The following is a 16,326-nucleotide window of genomic DNA, read 5'->3' on the forward strand; positions in this document are numbered from 1 at the left end:
GTCCTATGGACAGACGAGACAAAACTGGAACTTTTTGGCAAGGCACATCAGCTCTATGTTCACAGACGCAAAAATGAAGCATACCAAGAAAAGAACACTGTCCCTACTGTGAAACACGGAGGAGGCTCTGTTATGTTCTGGGGCTGCTTTGCTGTATCTGGCACAGGGTGTCTTGAATCTGTGCAGGGTATAATGAAATCTCAAGACTATCAAGGTATTCTAGAGAGAAATGTGCAGCCCAGTGTCAGAAAGCTTGGTCTCAGTCACAGGTCATGGGTCTTGCAACAGGATAATGACCCAAAACACCCAGCTAAAAACACCCAAGAATGGCTAAGAGCAACACATTGGACTAATCCTATTGAACATCTGTGGAAGGAGCTGAAACATGCCGTCTGGAGAAGGCACCCTTCAAACCTGAGATAACTGGAGCAGTTTGCTCATGAAGAGTGGGCCAAAATACCTGCTGAGAGGTGCAGAAGTCTCACTGAAAGTTACAGAAATCGTTTGATTGCAGTGATTGCCTCAAAAGATTGTGCAACAAAATATTATCTTAAGGGTACCATCATTTTTGCCCAGGCCTGTTTCATGAGTTTGTTTTTTAAAATAATTCTGTTGAACCACAATTCAAAAGAAATGTCTAATTTTCATTGGTTAATTTTCAATGAATTTTTATTTATTATCACTTTTGTCAGATTCAAGTTATTTCTGTGACCATTGTGGGTTTTTCTTTCATTAACAGAGGGGTACCAACAATTTTGTCCACGTGTGTAAACATAAACAAAGTCAGATCAATTGAAAAACTACAAGTGTGTTCATAAGGTGTACTGTTAATCACTGACTAACACCCTGACTAACACAAAGGTCAAAAAGAGGCATCAGTAAAAATTTCAGTCTGTTTAATAACCAGTCAGAAACTTCTTACAGGGGCTTTAACTATTTTAAATTTTGATGAATGACACATCTCACAGAAAGGATTCAAAACCTCTTCAATATCATCTACATCTGCAGGCTTTTTGCCTTTGAACGAGTTCACTTAATTGTATTTCGCAGATGTAAATCATGCCAAACAAAACTAAAACAATAGTAAAATAATTCAGTCCAGCATCCAAACATCTTGAATGTATAAACAAGACCACAAACACGCTCTGACTTTCAATTAAATCACAGGGTTGTAGTGATAGGATAAGACATGTCTGAAACCAATGTAGCAAACACAAATGCTTGTAAATATTGAAAAATGTAAACACTGCAAACCAACTAAACATTTCACTCAGTGAGACAAGGTCAGACAGGACAGTTATACAGACACCTCTCTTCAGTTTTGCAACCAACCTTAGTAGTTCTCCTGATATTCCACTAGGTGGCAGCATTGTACTCACACCCATCCTCCGTAACGCAGCTTATTAGGCAGGTAGATGCTGGTGAGGAAATCAGGGCCAATAGCTGCCAGGGACTGGATTTCAGCCTTGACCTTACTCTGCTGCATCAGCTCCATCTACAATATGAGCAAAACAGCAATCTTGAGGATCTTGAGAAGCTGTTCAAACAAGCATTAATCATCAGGTATGTCTTAAACAGCCACTCCAAAACAGACCATATTCTTAGTACCAGCAAGCTAAGAGTCCTCTCACACACATTCCTTTGCTGTGTCACATGAGTAAAATGATAAAACTCCACCAATGCCTGAGCTGAAAAAGAAGCAAAACTTTCCAAAGAAGGCTCACTAGAGTGGGGTGTGCTGGGTAAAGGGTGTGTGATATGCACGTTATTATCACAGCTATTCCCCCTACTATCTGTATACATCTATAGGTTTTTATCCACATTCACACTGAAAATTTAGGACACACTGCCCCTGAAACCTTCATAAGTTGCTAGCTAACATGAACATCTCATAGTTGAAGTTTCGTTGAGACAAGATTTATTTTGTTTAAAATAAGGACACTGATTTAAGCATACCGAAGCAGCTGTTTCTCAGGAGGTTTTGGACCCGCCTCGACTCCTCTTCTTTGTCTAGTTGCTAGATTGATATAAAGTCTGAGACAGCATTTTCTATATGGCAGTCTCCATGGACTGGACTCAAAAGCCCCATTCAGTAATCAAGTGGCTCATGCCATCTAGGTTTCATCCAATATTTTCCAAAGTCAGGCTAAAACTGAAACCTATCCCTTGTTGCAGTTCAACTGCAAAAATCCTCTCTTTATATATGTTCCTACCTCCTTCTGCCAGTCTGGTTGGCTGGTTAGGTACGGCCTTTGGAGGAGACTACTGAGCTTATTTTCATCCCTGTTTGTGAGAGGGATCAGCGCATCCTCAGGCACCCGCAGCCTGAGGAATAAAGTGTCAAATTTATCACACATCACCAAAAACCAAAGTAAAAATTCATTGTATCACAGCAAAAGGGGGTGAATCAGTATGTAAGAAAACAATAGTTTTAGTTTTCAGATTGTCTTTTTTGTAAAGGTTTGTTTTATTTCTGTGTCAGTTTACAAAATATATATACACACTTTATTTTTAGTTATTTAGTCAGTGTTAGTTAATATGAAGCTTATGTTAGATGATCTTCTCCATGCTGGTTTATTAGTTCATCCTCTCACTGTTTCATGCACTCCTTCACACATGTTCACATCACCTGGTCACACCTATCCAATAGCACTGCTCCACTCCCTTGCTGCTAGCCTATCATATCGCTGCTGTCTCTTCTAAATGTGGCTTTCTCCTTCACCAGTTCATTTATGGCATGGTTACAAGCCACCCTCCACTTCCCCATTACCAGCAAGTCTACAAGATGTCAGCATCAGCCATCAACTCTGGTATTCACAGAGCGGTCAGCCTCTCTACTGCATGATCCTCAGGCATCATCCCTTCTCGCTTCACAGTTGATCTGCTTTACTCTAATGAGCCTCAGACGGCATCATCAGCCAACACCATCACCAGTGTCTAGACACCATGGGGGGATAGATCCTCCTGTCGCTCAGGACAAACACCATTCAGTCATGCTATGTCCTTGTGGAGTTCAAGCGCCAGAGAGACAACAATTCAACATAACATCTATGTTGATAAATATAATTCAAAATTACAACTATGTGAAATAGTGGTTCACCTTCAAATCAGTTACTGCTCTTTCGAAATGAAACTATAATAGCCTTGCTGAGTAGTTTCTGAGGGGGTTGTTTAGTAAAATGTGATCTTTTCTTATTGGAAATAGCAACATGAGAATATGAACTTCCAGCCAGGATGTTCAGGTAGTCACACCTTTATAATCAGGTGAAATGGAATGTGATGTGGACTCGGTCTCTTTCTGTGTAGTCAGAGTCCAACTACTGGCCAGTTTCACGCTCTTGACAGAGAGCTAGAAACTCTTTGTTTTGACTTTTAGTTTGTTTTGTTTTACTCAAAAGTTAACTTTTTTTTTTTTTTTGCTGTTTATGTCTTTTGTAATCTTTGGTGTAATTTTTGAATGCCTTGATTTATTAGATGTATTAAACACTGAAACACTAAAGAGGGCTCAATGATTTCTTGACTTCATCCTACACTTTTTAAAGAAAATATTGACAAAATTGATCTTAACAGAGTGTATGATGTTAAAACCATTTGCTCTGCTCTTCTATTTTTTAAATATATTTTTGTAGTGTTTGAAATAAATAAATAAAAATATAATCAGTGTCCTAAAATGGCAGAGAACAGCAGGCAGCTTTATTTATGCACTGTATGCCTCCTCCAGTTCTCGAGTGAGTAGTTCTATGTATGTTTAGAGGTATGCACTCTACAATTAAATGTATGTCAGATCTCTAAATTTGTTCAAGGGGATGTATACTTAAAACTCAATATACTTTCAGGAGTAGTTCATTGAAGGAGAGAAGAAAATGAGATCGACAGCAACAGAAACCAAAACAAACAATCCAAATGTCCCCAGAATATAAACCCAATTAGAGGTGGGAGGAGGAAGTCGGAAGTAGCGAATGTTGAGTCCAAACCTCCGGAGGTCAGAGGGGAGGAGGCCTAGCCACATAACGCTAGGGACGGTCAGGCTGTGGGCCTCAAACGACATGGACTGAGGAGGAAAACACAAAAACATACACAAACACACGCCTAGTTAGTTATACATAGAGTATATCTTAAATAAACACACACAATCAGCGCTGTAACTTTAAAATGTGGTTGTGCTTTTTGCATGTTCACAATGAGCCTAATGAACACTACAAAGAAATTACAACACAATTACTCAGTTTTTTTATTCCATCCTGTGTCAGTTCAAATATTCTGAAATGGATGATTGGTTCATTTTTCTCCTCAAAGACTAAATAATTAAGTCTTGCAAACTGAGACACTAAACAGGCCACAATGAATAATGTGCAGGAATAACTGGCGGGACTCACCACTGATCCGTACTTGTAGATACACATGATCTCAATCCCTGGGAAAATCAGGAGAGACAGAGACACGCTGCAATCACTGACATACCAGAGCAATTATCCTGCAGAGATGTGTAACGGAGCTTAGAACAAAGTAAAGCATTACACATGTGTCTCGCCACGAAAAGGGTTAGAGGTATGGAGGATGAGGGGAAACTGAGCCATTCCGCCTGGACAAGATCACGCTAACGGAAATAACAGCCAGACTACACAGCATGACGTAGCGGACAGGTGCTAACATCTGGTGGCTTAGCGAGACATGCAACCCTACTGTGTCTATGTGGAGATTAAAAGTGAGTGACGTGTTAAATGTTTGGAAATATGCAGAGCATGTGTGGTAGGTAATAGATTTGTAGTCAAGACGGATGTACCATGAGGGTCAGCATCCACCAGGGCAAAGATGGGGACATGTAGAGTGTCCCAAAGCTTTCTCACCATCAGCCTGCTGTTCACATCTGGCACGCCTTTACCCTGATCCACAAAAACACATCTGTTAAGGGAACAAAGCGTTGCAACTGCACCATCTTCCATGCAACCCCCCTCCAAAAAACAACAAAGTAGTAAAAAATAAAAGCAAACTGTAATAATGATGCAGGGAGAGAGCTTAGTGCAGAAGTCTTCATCCAGTAGTTTCTGAAATGTTGCATCCTTCTCCACTATCAAAACAAACTTTGCAGATGACACAATATCTGGGCCTGATCAAGGAAAACAAAGATCCTCACACGCACACAAGAGATCTATACAACAGTTTGAGAAAAAGACGTCATATGCTTTCAAATTTGTCAACAAATCACAAAGGATACTTTTAATCCCACCAATGTTTGATGAAACTGCAACAGCCTGAAAAGGAAAAAGCCACAAACTGGCAAAATATGCAGGCTCTGCCGTTCTGTTATAAATCTTGTTGTGCTATCATAAGTTTGGAAGAAAGCACTGGGTACCCAGTGGAACTGTTGGCATCTGCATATGCTGCATATTAATACTGGCATATTGTTTGAATCACATTTCCTACCAACACATGAGTGTTGCAAACTACCCATAAACACATTTCTGTCAACTGAAGATGGCGGTAAGCTCAGGCAAGGATTGTGCCATTAATGGAGAAATGTGGTCTAAAAAAAAGAGAGGTGCCCTCAAGCTGAAACTAAAAGCTTTGCAAATGTTTGTTAAGTAGATGTAATCACCACAGACGCAACCAAATTGTGTGGGAAGAAACAAATACAACCCTAAAAATCTCTTTAATACTGAAACTCTGCAGGATGAAACTAAGTCATAGTTGATGTAATGGTTCTCAGCAAACATTGTCAACAAGTAAAGCAGCTGGTTTGAGTTTTTAAGACTTACTGCAGAGCTAGAGTGGCAGTCAATCCTTGTACCATCCTCCTCCAAATAACACAGATCACCACAGATCAAGCCTTTGGAAGTGGCCAACTGTAAATAGGACAATATGCAAATACGCACGTGTTAAATGAACACTCATGAATGCTTCTACCTCTTTCAATCCAGCTTTTATCTAAGTTCTGTTTTATAGAGTAGAACCACATTTTCCACAGATGCTTCCAAAAAGATGACACAAAATGATCCACAACAGAATCCAAAACTTAATTCCATGAACCCATTTAGGCCAGATAAAATTCAGAAGACATAAATATCCCACCATCTGAAGTGTATAACACCATCAAAAAACTCAATCTGGAGAAATGTCTGTGCACAAGAGACAAGACTGAAGGTCAATACTGGATGCTAGTGATCTTCAAACTCTCAGGCAGCACTGCTTTAAAACTGGCATGATTCTGTATTAGAAATCACTGCATGGCTCAGGAACACGTCTAGAAATAATTGCCTGTACACAGCTCACTGAGCCATCCACAAATGCAAGTTAAAGCTGGATCGTGCACAGAGGAAGCCATACATGAATACGATTCAGAAATGGCGCCATCTTCTCTGGGCCAAAGCTCATTTAAAATAGCCTGAGGCAAAATGGAAAACTGTTCTGTGGTCAGGAGAATCAAAATTTGATATTCCTTTTGGAAACCAGAGACGCCATATCCTGCATACAAAAGAGGAGCGGGACCATCCGGCTTGTTGTCAGCACACAGTTCATAAACCTGCATCTCTGATGGCATGGGGTTGCATTAGTGCCAATGGCAATGACAGCTTACACACCTGGAAAGGCACTATCAATACTGAAAAACGATAGAGGTTTTAGAGCAACATATGCTGCCATCCAGACATGTCTTTCAAGGAAAGCCTTGTATATTTCAGCATGACAATACTAAACTAAAACCACATCCATCACAACAGCATGACGTCATAGTAGAAGTCCTGGTGCTGAACTGGCCTGCAGACTGTTGTTAAAAGACAACAGGATGCTACACAATGGTAAACATGGCACTGTCCCAACTTTTTTTTAGATCTGTTGCTGCCATAAAATTGAAAATGAGCAAATATCTGTCATGAAATGGTAAAATATCTCACTGTCAACATCTGATGTGTTGTTTATGTTTAATCGTGAATAAAGAGATGGACAAGGGAGGAGGACTTTGATTAATTTAAATAGATAGAGATGGAATTATGACCTACTAAACAACATTACTAAAACGACTGATTGTAGATTTTTTTAAAAGAGAAAATAATAATTAATTTCCTACCACGTGTAGAGATCTTCGAGGAACCTTGAGCATGCAGGACACATCATCCACAATACTATCAACAGTCCTTTGTGAACCAAACAACTGTGTATCATTGTAATAGATGTCTCTGGGGACACAATTTACACAAATGTTTATATAAATCTTATTGTAACCCAGTGACAAAATAGTGTAAAAAAAAATACTTCATAACATTTGTGTTATAAATAATGTGAAACTGTTTGTTATCAAGAAAAAGGAACAAACTACCTTTTAGTAGAATAAGAGTTGCTCTGTACAAGTTTGTAGATGACCATCAGAATCTTCATAATTTGTGCTTTAAGCAGAAAAAAGAATAAATAAAACTTATATGTAAAAGCTTCCTTCCACTTCTTGAGTCCCTGTGATCTATCACCACAAACTCAGTCAGACTTTTACTGCATTTTCACAGTTTATGTTCCATAAACACAACTAAGAGATACATGACATACAAAACATTTGTGAAGGTTTTTGAACTTTAAAGAAATGACAGTTGTCAAAAAAAAAGAAAGTTGTTCATGAAGCAAAATGAACAGAAATAAGAAGTAAGAGGCTGTGTGTGTTTCCTCACCAAATTTAGTGACAGACGAAGCACTGTTGCTTCTAATGGTGGTGACAGAACTTCCTGAACACATCTGAAGCCCAACAGCACTGTCAAAACTTAAGTGTGAAGCAATGAAAGAAATTAAAGTGGAGTAAAAGAGAGAGAAAAAGCAACGATCAAAGACCTTTACCCAGATTGTGTGAGCTTCATTTACTGTTTGAGCTTTGAAATCTGCTTCCCCACCTTTAAGCCAGTTAAACCCACACCCTGAGGGCTACCTGTGTGAAGACCTCCCTCATACCATATCATCCTGATTCCTCTTTAGCGCTCTATCTGTGGGATTCTCACATTCAAAAGAATGCTCTTTAAGCTGCGGCAAGGTTTGATCCAAACAAGCCCAGGCGGTTGACTTTGTTCTGAGCATTTGGTCTCTGCTGCCTCGTCACATTAAAGGCTTGTGGAAATGTTGTTTATGTATGTGAGTGTGTTTGTAGGCTGGTGCTTTTCAATTCATTATCACTCTGTCATCAAGCAGGAGGAAGTCATTTCATCTTCAATGTCCTGGACCCAAACTGGAGATATAATTAATTTTCCTAGCACCTGGTTGCTGCTACAGCCTGCTTTAAAAAATCTTTATATAAATTTAAACAGCAGTCGGATCTTCTTGTGTGGCCTAACCTGCCACACATTTCTTTCTTTACACAACATGACTGCTTGTGTTTATGTGTAACAGGTCGTATGGCTTACACAGATCCCACACAGTCAGCGTGTAAAACGACTGCAGTGGTCTGAGTGGGAAAAAACAACAACTTCAATGCTAGAGCGTGTTTAAATAGAAGTTACCTGACGTTGGTCCAGCTGGATCTGTTGGGCAGTGCCAGGACTGGGGCCTCATCTTTGGACAGACTTGTCACTATTCCAAGGATTACATTTTCAATGCGGCTTAAAATGTCCCTGCTGAAGAGGAAACAATAAAATATACAAAACATAGAAAACAAAAGAGACTGATTTCTGCTGTGAATTAAGTACTTGAAAGCAACATGGTGACAGTTATCTTTTTTCTAGGGTTGCATGATATTATTGGCAGTGTATCGGTATTGGCCGATAACAGCTTTAAAAGTTAAGCATGGGTATCGGCCAATTATAAAAATTACGCCGATCTGTACGACCAATAATGTGACGTCTGGACATGCACCAACAACAACAAACTCAGCATGATGGCTGTGTGGGAGAAGTTTGAGGTATGGGAACAAGACAGCAAAGAAGCTGTGTGCATCGCTTGTAAAGTACATGTCATGCTAGGAGGAGCTCGACAACACGCCTTTAACACCACCAGTTTAATTTTGCATCTAAAAAAAACGTCAACCTGATGACTACAAGGACTTTCTTCGGATAAAGAATGACAAACCTTCGTGCTAGGGAAAACTCGTCAGCAGCCTCTACTTAAGTCATTCGACAAAGCTAAAAAAAATACAGCAGCGACCACCCAAAGGTAAGAGCTGAACAGGAAAATCATTGAATTTATAGCTCTTGATAATCAGCCTTTCAGCGTGGTAGAATAAAGGGGCTTCTGCAGCTAATGATGCATTTAAAGCCCCACTACGTTATACCCAGCAGGCGCTTATAGTAGGGCTGCACGACATTATCGATCTGGTATCAGCAGATATTCGCTTAAGAAGGCAAATATCGGTATCGGCAGATATCAAAATTTCTGCTGATATTTACATCTCATATTTTGCCTGTGTATTTCAGCATACATCAACTGTAAATTTTGTCCATATATACTTATAAATTAGTGGAGTTTTAGTCTGAACCAACAGACCTATGTCAGGTGAGGTCTTTTTCTTTATTTATCCTCATTCTTTAAACTTGAAAGTGTATTTCAAGGACTAACAATTGTCTCCTTGGCCATCCTTGAACCTTTAAGTGTCCAAAAGGACTGACATTTTTTCTCCGAAAAGGGTATTTAAATATCGGTATCGATATCGGTATCGGCTAAAATGAATCTGCAAGTGTCAGCATATCGAATAGCAGCAAAAATCCAATGTCATGCATCCCTAGCTTAAAGCCTTACCTGAACTGCAAAACTTCATTTCTAGTCACATGGAGAAGCTCCTCATTAAAGCTAAACATATTAGCTTCACCACGGATATATGGACACCAAGTGTCCGTCCTTTTAGAGTGTTGAGTCTCACTGCCTCAGTGGATTGATGAGGATTTCACTCTTTAAAAGCCTGTACTACACTCACAGGTGTGCTCGCTTAGCAGTCACAATTGCAGCCGCTTTTGACAGCATGTTTTGAATATGGAAAACGGAGATAAAGAATGTGCATTTCGTGCTAGGTGACAGTGTGCGAAACATGGCAAAAGCAATAACAGGCTTCTGTGTGCATGGCGCACACACTGCAGCTGGCTGTGCATGAAGGTGTCTCCAGCATTGGAGATTTGGGTGTCTCTGGGTTGTTACAGAGTTGTTTACAGTGAAATGCCCATTAAACTTGGTTGCTTAGTTAGTTTGTGCTGTTTAAAGCAGAATCAGGAGAACTACTTCAGTTGAGGTTTTATTTCTTTTGTTCATCTTGAGTCTCAAAAATTTAAAAGCATATTTAAGCTCTGAACTATAGCTAGATTTTTTGCATTTAAGAATCTTTTTGTTGTTGTTGTTATTTAAAGCACTTTGTCAGGAGTATCTCAGGGAGCCATCCTGCAAACTAGCTGATTAATAAAGAGAATTCATCCTAATTTAAGGAATTAAGGAATTTTGCATTGTAGAGCTACGTGTCAGCAGGTTATTTTGCTGCTGTTTATTGCCCTCAAAGATGCAGATGACTTTGGCTGTACTGTTGAAAATACATGTAGCATGTAATTCACATGTAACCCGAAGACATTACTGTAAGTTTTTCATTAGTGTATGGCTGTGTATGTCCTTAAAAATATTTGTAGTACAGGATGGAATTGGTGTTTTTTAAAGTGGAAAAAATGTAATTAAAAATCAGTATCGGCCAAAATGAGCTTTAAAATATCGGCACACCGGATATCGGCAAAATCCAATATCGTGCATCCCTACTTTTTTCGAAAAATGAAACGGAACAACACCCATTTAGACGACAGGTGATAATCTATGCCAAACACATTTAATACAAAAACCTAATTTAATCTATTCTCCCGCATCTCTGATTGTATGTTTGTATCTACTGCAGACAATATATAAAACATGCAATGCATATTTATAGAAACATATCCAATGCCTATGGTGGGTTAAAGATATATTGAAATTTTAAAATACTCATTTTATTCTAATGCTTAAACAGTTATTTTACAAATTCTTACACTTAGTTCATATTCTCTGTAGATATAGTGAAATCTGTTTTAATGTTGAGTTTATATTTGTATCTAGGCCTTTGAATAGAAGTTATTTTTTTCTTCATAGCCTTTATATTTAAACGTTGTGCTATGAGTGTCTAATTTGTCCCTGCTTTAAGTATAGTTCATGGATTTGTAAATTGAGAGCAATGCAAAGCCTTGTATTATATTCCCTGTATGTGTATACATACTTGACCAATAAAACATGTTCTGATTGTTATTACAATGAAATGCATTAGGGCACAAAGCTCATTAACTGCACATACAGAAGTACAATTAACTATCTGTATGACACACGCATTATTAGCAGGTGAAGTGCGCACTATATGACAGTTGTCATATAGGGCGCCATTGCACCTGTTTAACTAAGTTCACTCTCACACTTTCAACGCTACCTAGCTAAAGATCAACTTGCTGTACAAGACATAGCTCTCTGCTGAAGAAATGAACTAATTTACCGGCTTACGTCCTCTTCGACACTCTGAGAGTCCGTGTTTCTCTCCACATTGTACAGCAGCTGAGCACGAAGCTTGTCAACCTCATAAAACAGCTCTTCTGCCCGGGAAACCATTATGAATCGATCAACAGACTGATTAAATTTATATCACGGTGTTCCCGCTTAATAATTTAATGCAAATCTCGCGTGATTTGAGGGTCATGACAGTAAACAAGAATGTAAGGTCAGCATACGTGTTGAAGTGACAGACCACCGCCCTCCAAGGTAAGAGGACACGCCACTGGACGAAAAGGTGTTATCAATTATGTAATTCTTAGCGTGATGAAAATATTAAAAAAATAAAGGTATACGATTTAAACTGTTGCATTAAGTTTATGCTTCTCATATGATACTTAACTACAGATTAAGGCCTATTTGGACTCAAACTTTGAAAAGGTAGCCTATTTATTCTATTCTTTTCAGTTTACACTATTTTACCTGACCCAATCTTAGAACTAATGTACTTTTAAATTACTTTAATTACCTCAAATAACTTTCATACCACTTAGTAGCTTAAACATGGGGCCTAGCATTTAGACAAGGGCCTTTTGAAATTAATACCCACTGATGTACTAGTCTACATCCTTACAAGGCTGTCCATAAGGGGAGATAAAGGGGAGAGCTCTCTGTGACCCAGACAAACCAGGGCCAATGGATGTCAGCAAAATCAAGGTGCATTGTAAAGTTAAGTTCTGAATTTTTAACCTGAATAATAACCACTTTTATCAGAGCAACAACATTTGAATTTCATTTACTTATGCTATTGTAAACTGTAGCCATTTTCAAAATGTAAACCTATTTTATTTAAACAGAATTACCTTTCTTATTGGTGATTTTAATAATGTAGATGGGCACACTGAACTAAACGATTAGGAGAGCAATGTCAAACTTCATAGCTAGGCCATGATGTGCTCAAACTTCAGGATGCTTGGAGATTAAGTAAAAATAGCTGTGGCAATTTAATGGAAAATAAAATAATTGTGAAAAGGTGCAAACACTGACAAATAGTGATAATAATTGGTTTAATGTTAAAAAGGGGGAAATGGTTTTTGAGGAAAATGAAAGGCAAAAAATAGAATGAATTACAACTGGCAAGAATGGATCAAAAGAGGTAACAAAAAGGCAGAAGAGCAGCTCAGCTGGGTTAACAATGGCAAAAATCAGTACAAATGGGTTAAAAGTTGTAAAAATAGGTGTCAAAAAGCGGTATATCAAGCAAAATATTGATAGTAGGAGCAAAAAATTGCAAAAATTGTTTAAACTTGGCAAAATGGATTTAAAAGTGGTTTAAAAAGAGCTAAATGCAGCACAAATGGGTCTAAGTGGCAAAAAGACAAGGCAAAAATTGCATGATATTGTTTGAAAGGAGAAAAAAAGTGGGAAAATGGTTTAAAAGTGGCAACAATGGGGAAAGGTGGCAAAAATAGGTTAATAGTGGGGAAAATGAGCAAAAAAGTGGTTAAAAATAGTGTAATAGTGGCAAAAGAAGTGGCCAAAAGAGGTTAATGGAGGAAAAAAGCAGCAAAAAATAGATTCAAATGACAAAGCATGGAAAAACTGTTAAAACCAGCACAAATGGGTTAAAAGTGACTAGAAGAAGAGGCAAAAGTGGGCTGTAAAAATGGTCAAACATGTTAAAAAAAATAGCATGAATAAATGATTTTAACAGCAGAACCCAATAATAGGGATGCTATCACCAATGCTACTGATCCAACACAAATACATTAACATCATCAATAAATCACAGTGGGGAGGGTTAAACGATAACTAGAAAGTACTCCCTGTATAGCTTCATGTAAATCTGCATGAGCTGTTTTATACTTTACATGCATTTGACTGCCAATGCTGCTTTCTTTTTAACTAACGTTTCAGTTGTAAGAGAAAGGCTTTTACTAATTTTTACAATTTGGTATTGCTGTTTTTATATATGGAATGCACTGTTAACAGCAACATCAATGTTCTTAATCTTTGCCTCTGTATTTGTGATTTGGTTGGCTCACTTAAAACTACATTAGACTAAGTATTGTAAATAATTTTACTTACAGAAACACGTGGACGTGGGAAAAGGCATTCAAGAAGCTATCATATTCACACTAAAGGTCAGTGCATTTGCAAGCTTGGTCTATTAATAAGATCTAGGAATATGTGTGTGGTCCATTCAGCTTGTTCCTAAAGGGAAAAGGTGGTTAAAAAAATCCCTATTTGCACTCTCTACAGTACTCAGTAATGAGACCCTCTACTTCAACTTGCTGCTACTTGTCTGAAGGTGTGTATACTGTATTGTGTGTGTACGTGCATAGGATGGGAGTGGGGGGTATTAAGCTGTGGTTAGAGTCCTAGAGAAACTATACTGTGTCCTTCAGCCATCATGTGGAAGTGATTTATAAATATAATTTTGATAATAGTTTTTTTAAACCATAAGCTCGATCACATCTGTTTTAAGGCTGTGAATTATGTGTTTCTTTTAAGCTCCAAACTGAAAATGACATTATGCGAAAACAATGAGTTGAAGAAATTAGTTATTCGCTTTATTTGTGACCCTTTAAAACCTGCTCAGCTCTCTTTGTTGCATCATTGGGGTCATGTCAGTTTGTTTTTAAAATAGAGAAAAGTGCATTGATTCTAAAACTATTAGGTCATCCACAGTCCCCACCTTTAAGAGCTGCTGGCAGGCATGCTGTGTGTGTTTGCCGAGGCACTGCAGTCTTTCTATCACAGTGTGAAGGCCTGGTCAGACTGTGTGGGAGCCAGGATCTAAAGAGAAGAGGTCTGTGCCCCTGACCCGACCCTGAATATTTCCTAATGTGCAGCTTTACCAAAGGTCCTCCCTTTCTCCTGAGTGGCTTTGACAAGCTGCTTCCGTAGTAATGGCTCTTAATTTCTGAGTAATTGCTATCTCTAAGTGATGAGGGACAACCCTTCACCCAGGCTGAAAAAATCCTAACATGTGGAAGACGGCAGGTTGTGGGGGTCCTTTTTCTTCTGTTCCAGAAAAGCTGAGACCCCTGCTGTTCCTTTGGCCCGGGAGAGATTTGTGTCGAGTGTGAGGCCCTAACCTGAGGAGACAGAGTGCAACGAGTCATGTGCTTGTCTCGGGATGAGTGTTTGTGCTGGGCAGGAGGGAGGGGTAGGGGGCTGCAGGGTCAGAGGAAAGAGAGTGGGGGCACTCGCTGCAGGTGAGGGGGATTAGCTGCAGCTAGAGGCCCAAAGAAACTAAATACAGATCTGTCAACCTAATCCTCACAAATAGAAAACAGAGCTGCCCTCCCCTCACAATCCACATAGTTCAGCACATCCACCTCCGTCTCCTCTGCACCCCCCTTAACTTTCTACCTCAGGCTCTCCTGTTTCTCTGTTTCTCATCAGCTCTCTGGCCAGGGCCAGTCTGGCTCTCTAATGGCTCCTTAGACCAGCATCCCCTAAAGAGGGTCTGACTGATCACCCAGGGTCCTCTGTGATTGACAAGTCAGCACAGCCTCACAGAGTGATAAGAGCAAGAGTCAAAGGGCCGAGGCCTCTTGCTGCACTGACAGTGATCTAAATGGGACCTCTGTCTGGAGCTGCATGGAGCTGGACGGACCTTAATCGGGCCCTCACACCTCAGTAATGGATGCTGATAAGTATGTGGAAGGTTGAAGGTACCAGCTTAATGTCGAGTCAGGACTCTGCTGATGACACAAGTGACAGAGTTCCTGAGTGATAACATCCTGCCATGGATAAGCCTCACTAAGCTTGGAATTACAGAAAGCTTAACTAAAATGCTATCTCTGACTCTCAGTGACAACAGCTATAACTGATAGGTCTGGCTGGACTGCTGAGTGCTATAAATCAGATCCGAGCTACTCTGGTGTTCCCATGTTTCAAACCTGGCTGCAAACAGAGAAATGATTGACACGACCAACCAGAATGAGAAAATAGGCAGCCAGTGATAGCAAGGTGCACACAAGATAACCATGCATTCCTAAGCAGAACATCATGCATATTATTAGGAGGTTTTACAGAAAGGCAAAACTAATCATGTCAAAAGTGAGAATGGGATATTAGTATTTGTATAACCATCACCCATTTGTATTGACCGCCATTTGTCAGAGTTTGTCTTTTTGGTAAATCACTTTATAGTTTCACTAGCTCTACGAGAGGCGAGAATTGATTTGGAGAGGTAAAATAATTTATTTCAGCACCGAGATGTTATACTGTAGAATGAGCCAATAGCAGAGGGCAACAGGATCCCCTATAAAATGTTGCTCCAATTGAAAATAACCATATATTCAACAACTAATCACTCCATTCTGTATATGTAGACAACTGATTTATTAAATATTTATTTCAGGGGAAGTGTATCTTAATAGGCCAGTATGACCTGTCTTTTAATACTTGGAGCATAAGATCACTTATGCTCCCAATACAGAAAGAATCATGAATGATATGCACAGTTGGTACTTGACCGGTAGCATTATTTCACTGAACACCTGTTTGTTTACTTCTCTTCTATACAGATGTTTTTTTTTTTTTAAATAAAGACATCAAAAAATATAAATCATCCTCAGATAATGGGTTTTTGGAGTGCATCACTGCCATGTGATTTGCTCTGAACACTGATGGCTTTATTTAAAAAAAAAAAAAAAAGAAGCCCTTTGAAACATGACTGGGCAAAAATAAAGCAAAGCCTATAAGCTACTTCAGGCAGACAACTCAAGCTGCACTGATTCCAACCTGACATACGTCATTCTCACAATCTTCTATCAGATGCATCCTCACAAACTGGTGGTCTATTTAAGCTGCAAGATTTCCTGTGTTTCTCTCTCTACTTAAAATCCCCCCAATACCCAAGCATTCACCTGC

General features: G+C 39.1%; 1 protein-coding gene across 1 annotated transcript; it reads right to left on the reverse strand.

The window, feature by feature from the left end:
- Positions 1-1,151: 1,151 nt before the first annotated feature.
- Positions 1,152-11,559, reverse strand: spo11 (SPO11 initiator of meiotic double stranded breaks). The gene is made up of 13 exons (XM_041798745.1): positions 11,447-11,559; positions 8,469-8,582; positions 7,653-7,741; positions 7,313-7,379; positions 7,064-7,172; positions 5,757-5,843; positions 5,216-5,252; positions 4,992-5,101; positions 4,784-4,883; positions 4,377-4,414; positions 3,975-4,051; positions 2,214-2,325; positions 1,152-1,495 (listed from the first exon to the last, which is right to left on the reverse strand). The coding sequence occupies exons 1-13, from the start codon at positions 11,557-11,559 to the stop codon at positions 1,376-1,378; spliced, it is 1,173 nt and encodes a 390-aa protein (XP_041654679.1). The 3' UTR covers positions 1,152-1,375.
- Positions 11,560-16,326: the final 4,767 nt, after the last annotated feature.

Source organism: Cheilinus undulatus, linkage group 11, assembly GCF_018320785.1.
Source record: "Cheilinus undulatus linkage group 11, ASM1832078v1, whole genome shotgun sequence".
Taxonomy (NCBI): Eukaryota; Metazoa; Chordata; class Actinopteri; order Labriformes; family Labridae; genus Cheilinus; species Cheilinus undulatus.

Excerpts from the sequence above, each read along its gene's own strand:
- spo11 (XM_041798745.1), bottom strand. The coding sequence starts at position 11,559 with ATGGTTTCCCGGGCAGAAGAGCTGTTTTATGAGGTTGACAAGCTTCGT. Across the intron at positions 5,844-7,063 it reads CTCGAAGATCTCTACACGTG|TTGGCCACTTCCAAAGGCTT; the intron begins GTAGGAAATTAA and ends TCCTATTTACAG. Across the intron at positions 4,052-4,376 it reads TCTACAAGTACGGATCAGTG|TCCATGTCGTTTGAGGCCCA; the intron begins GTGAGTCCCGCC and ends TTTCCTCCTCAG.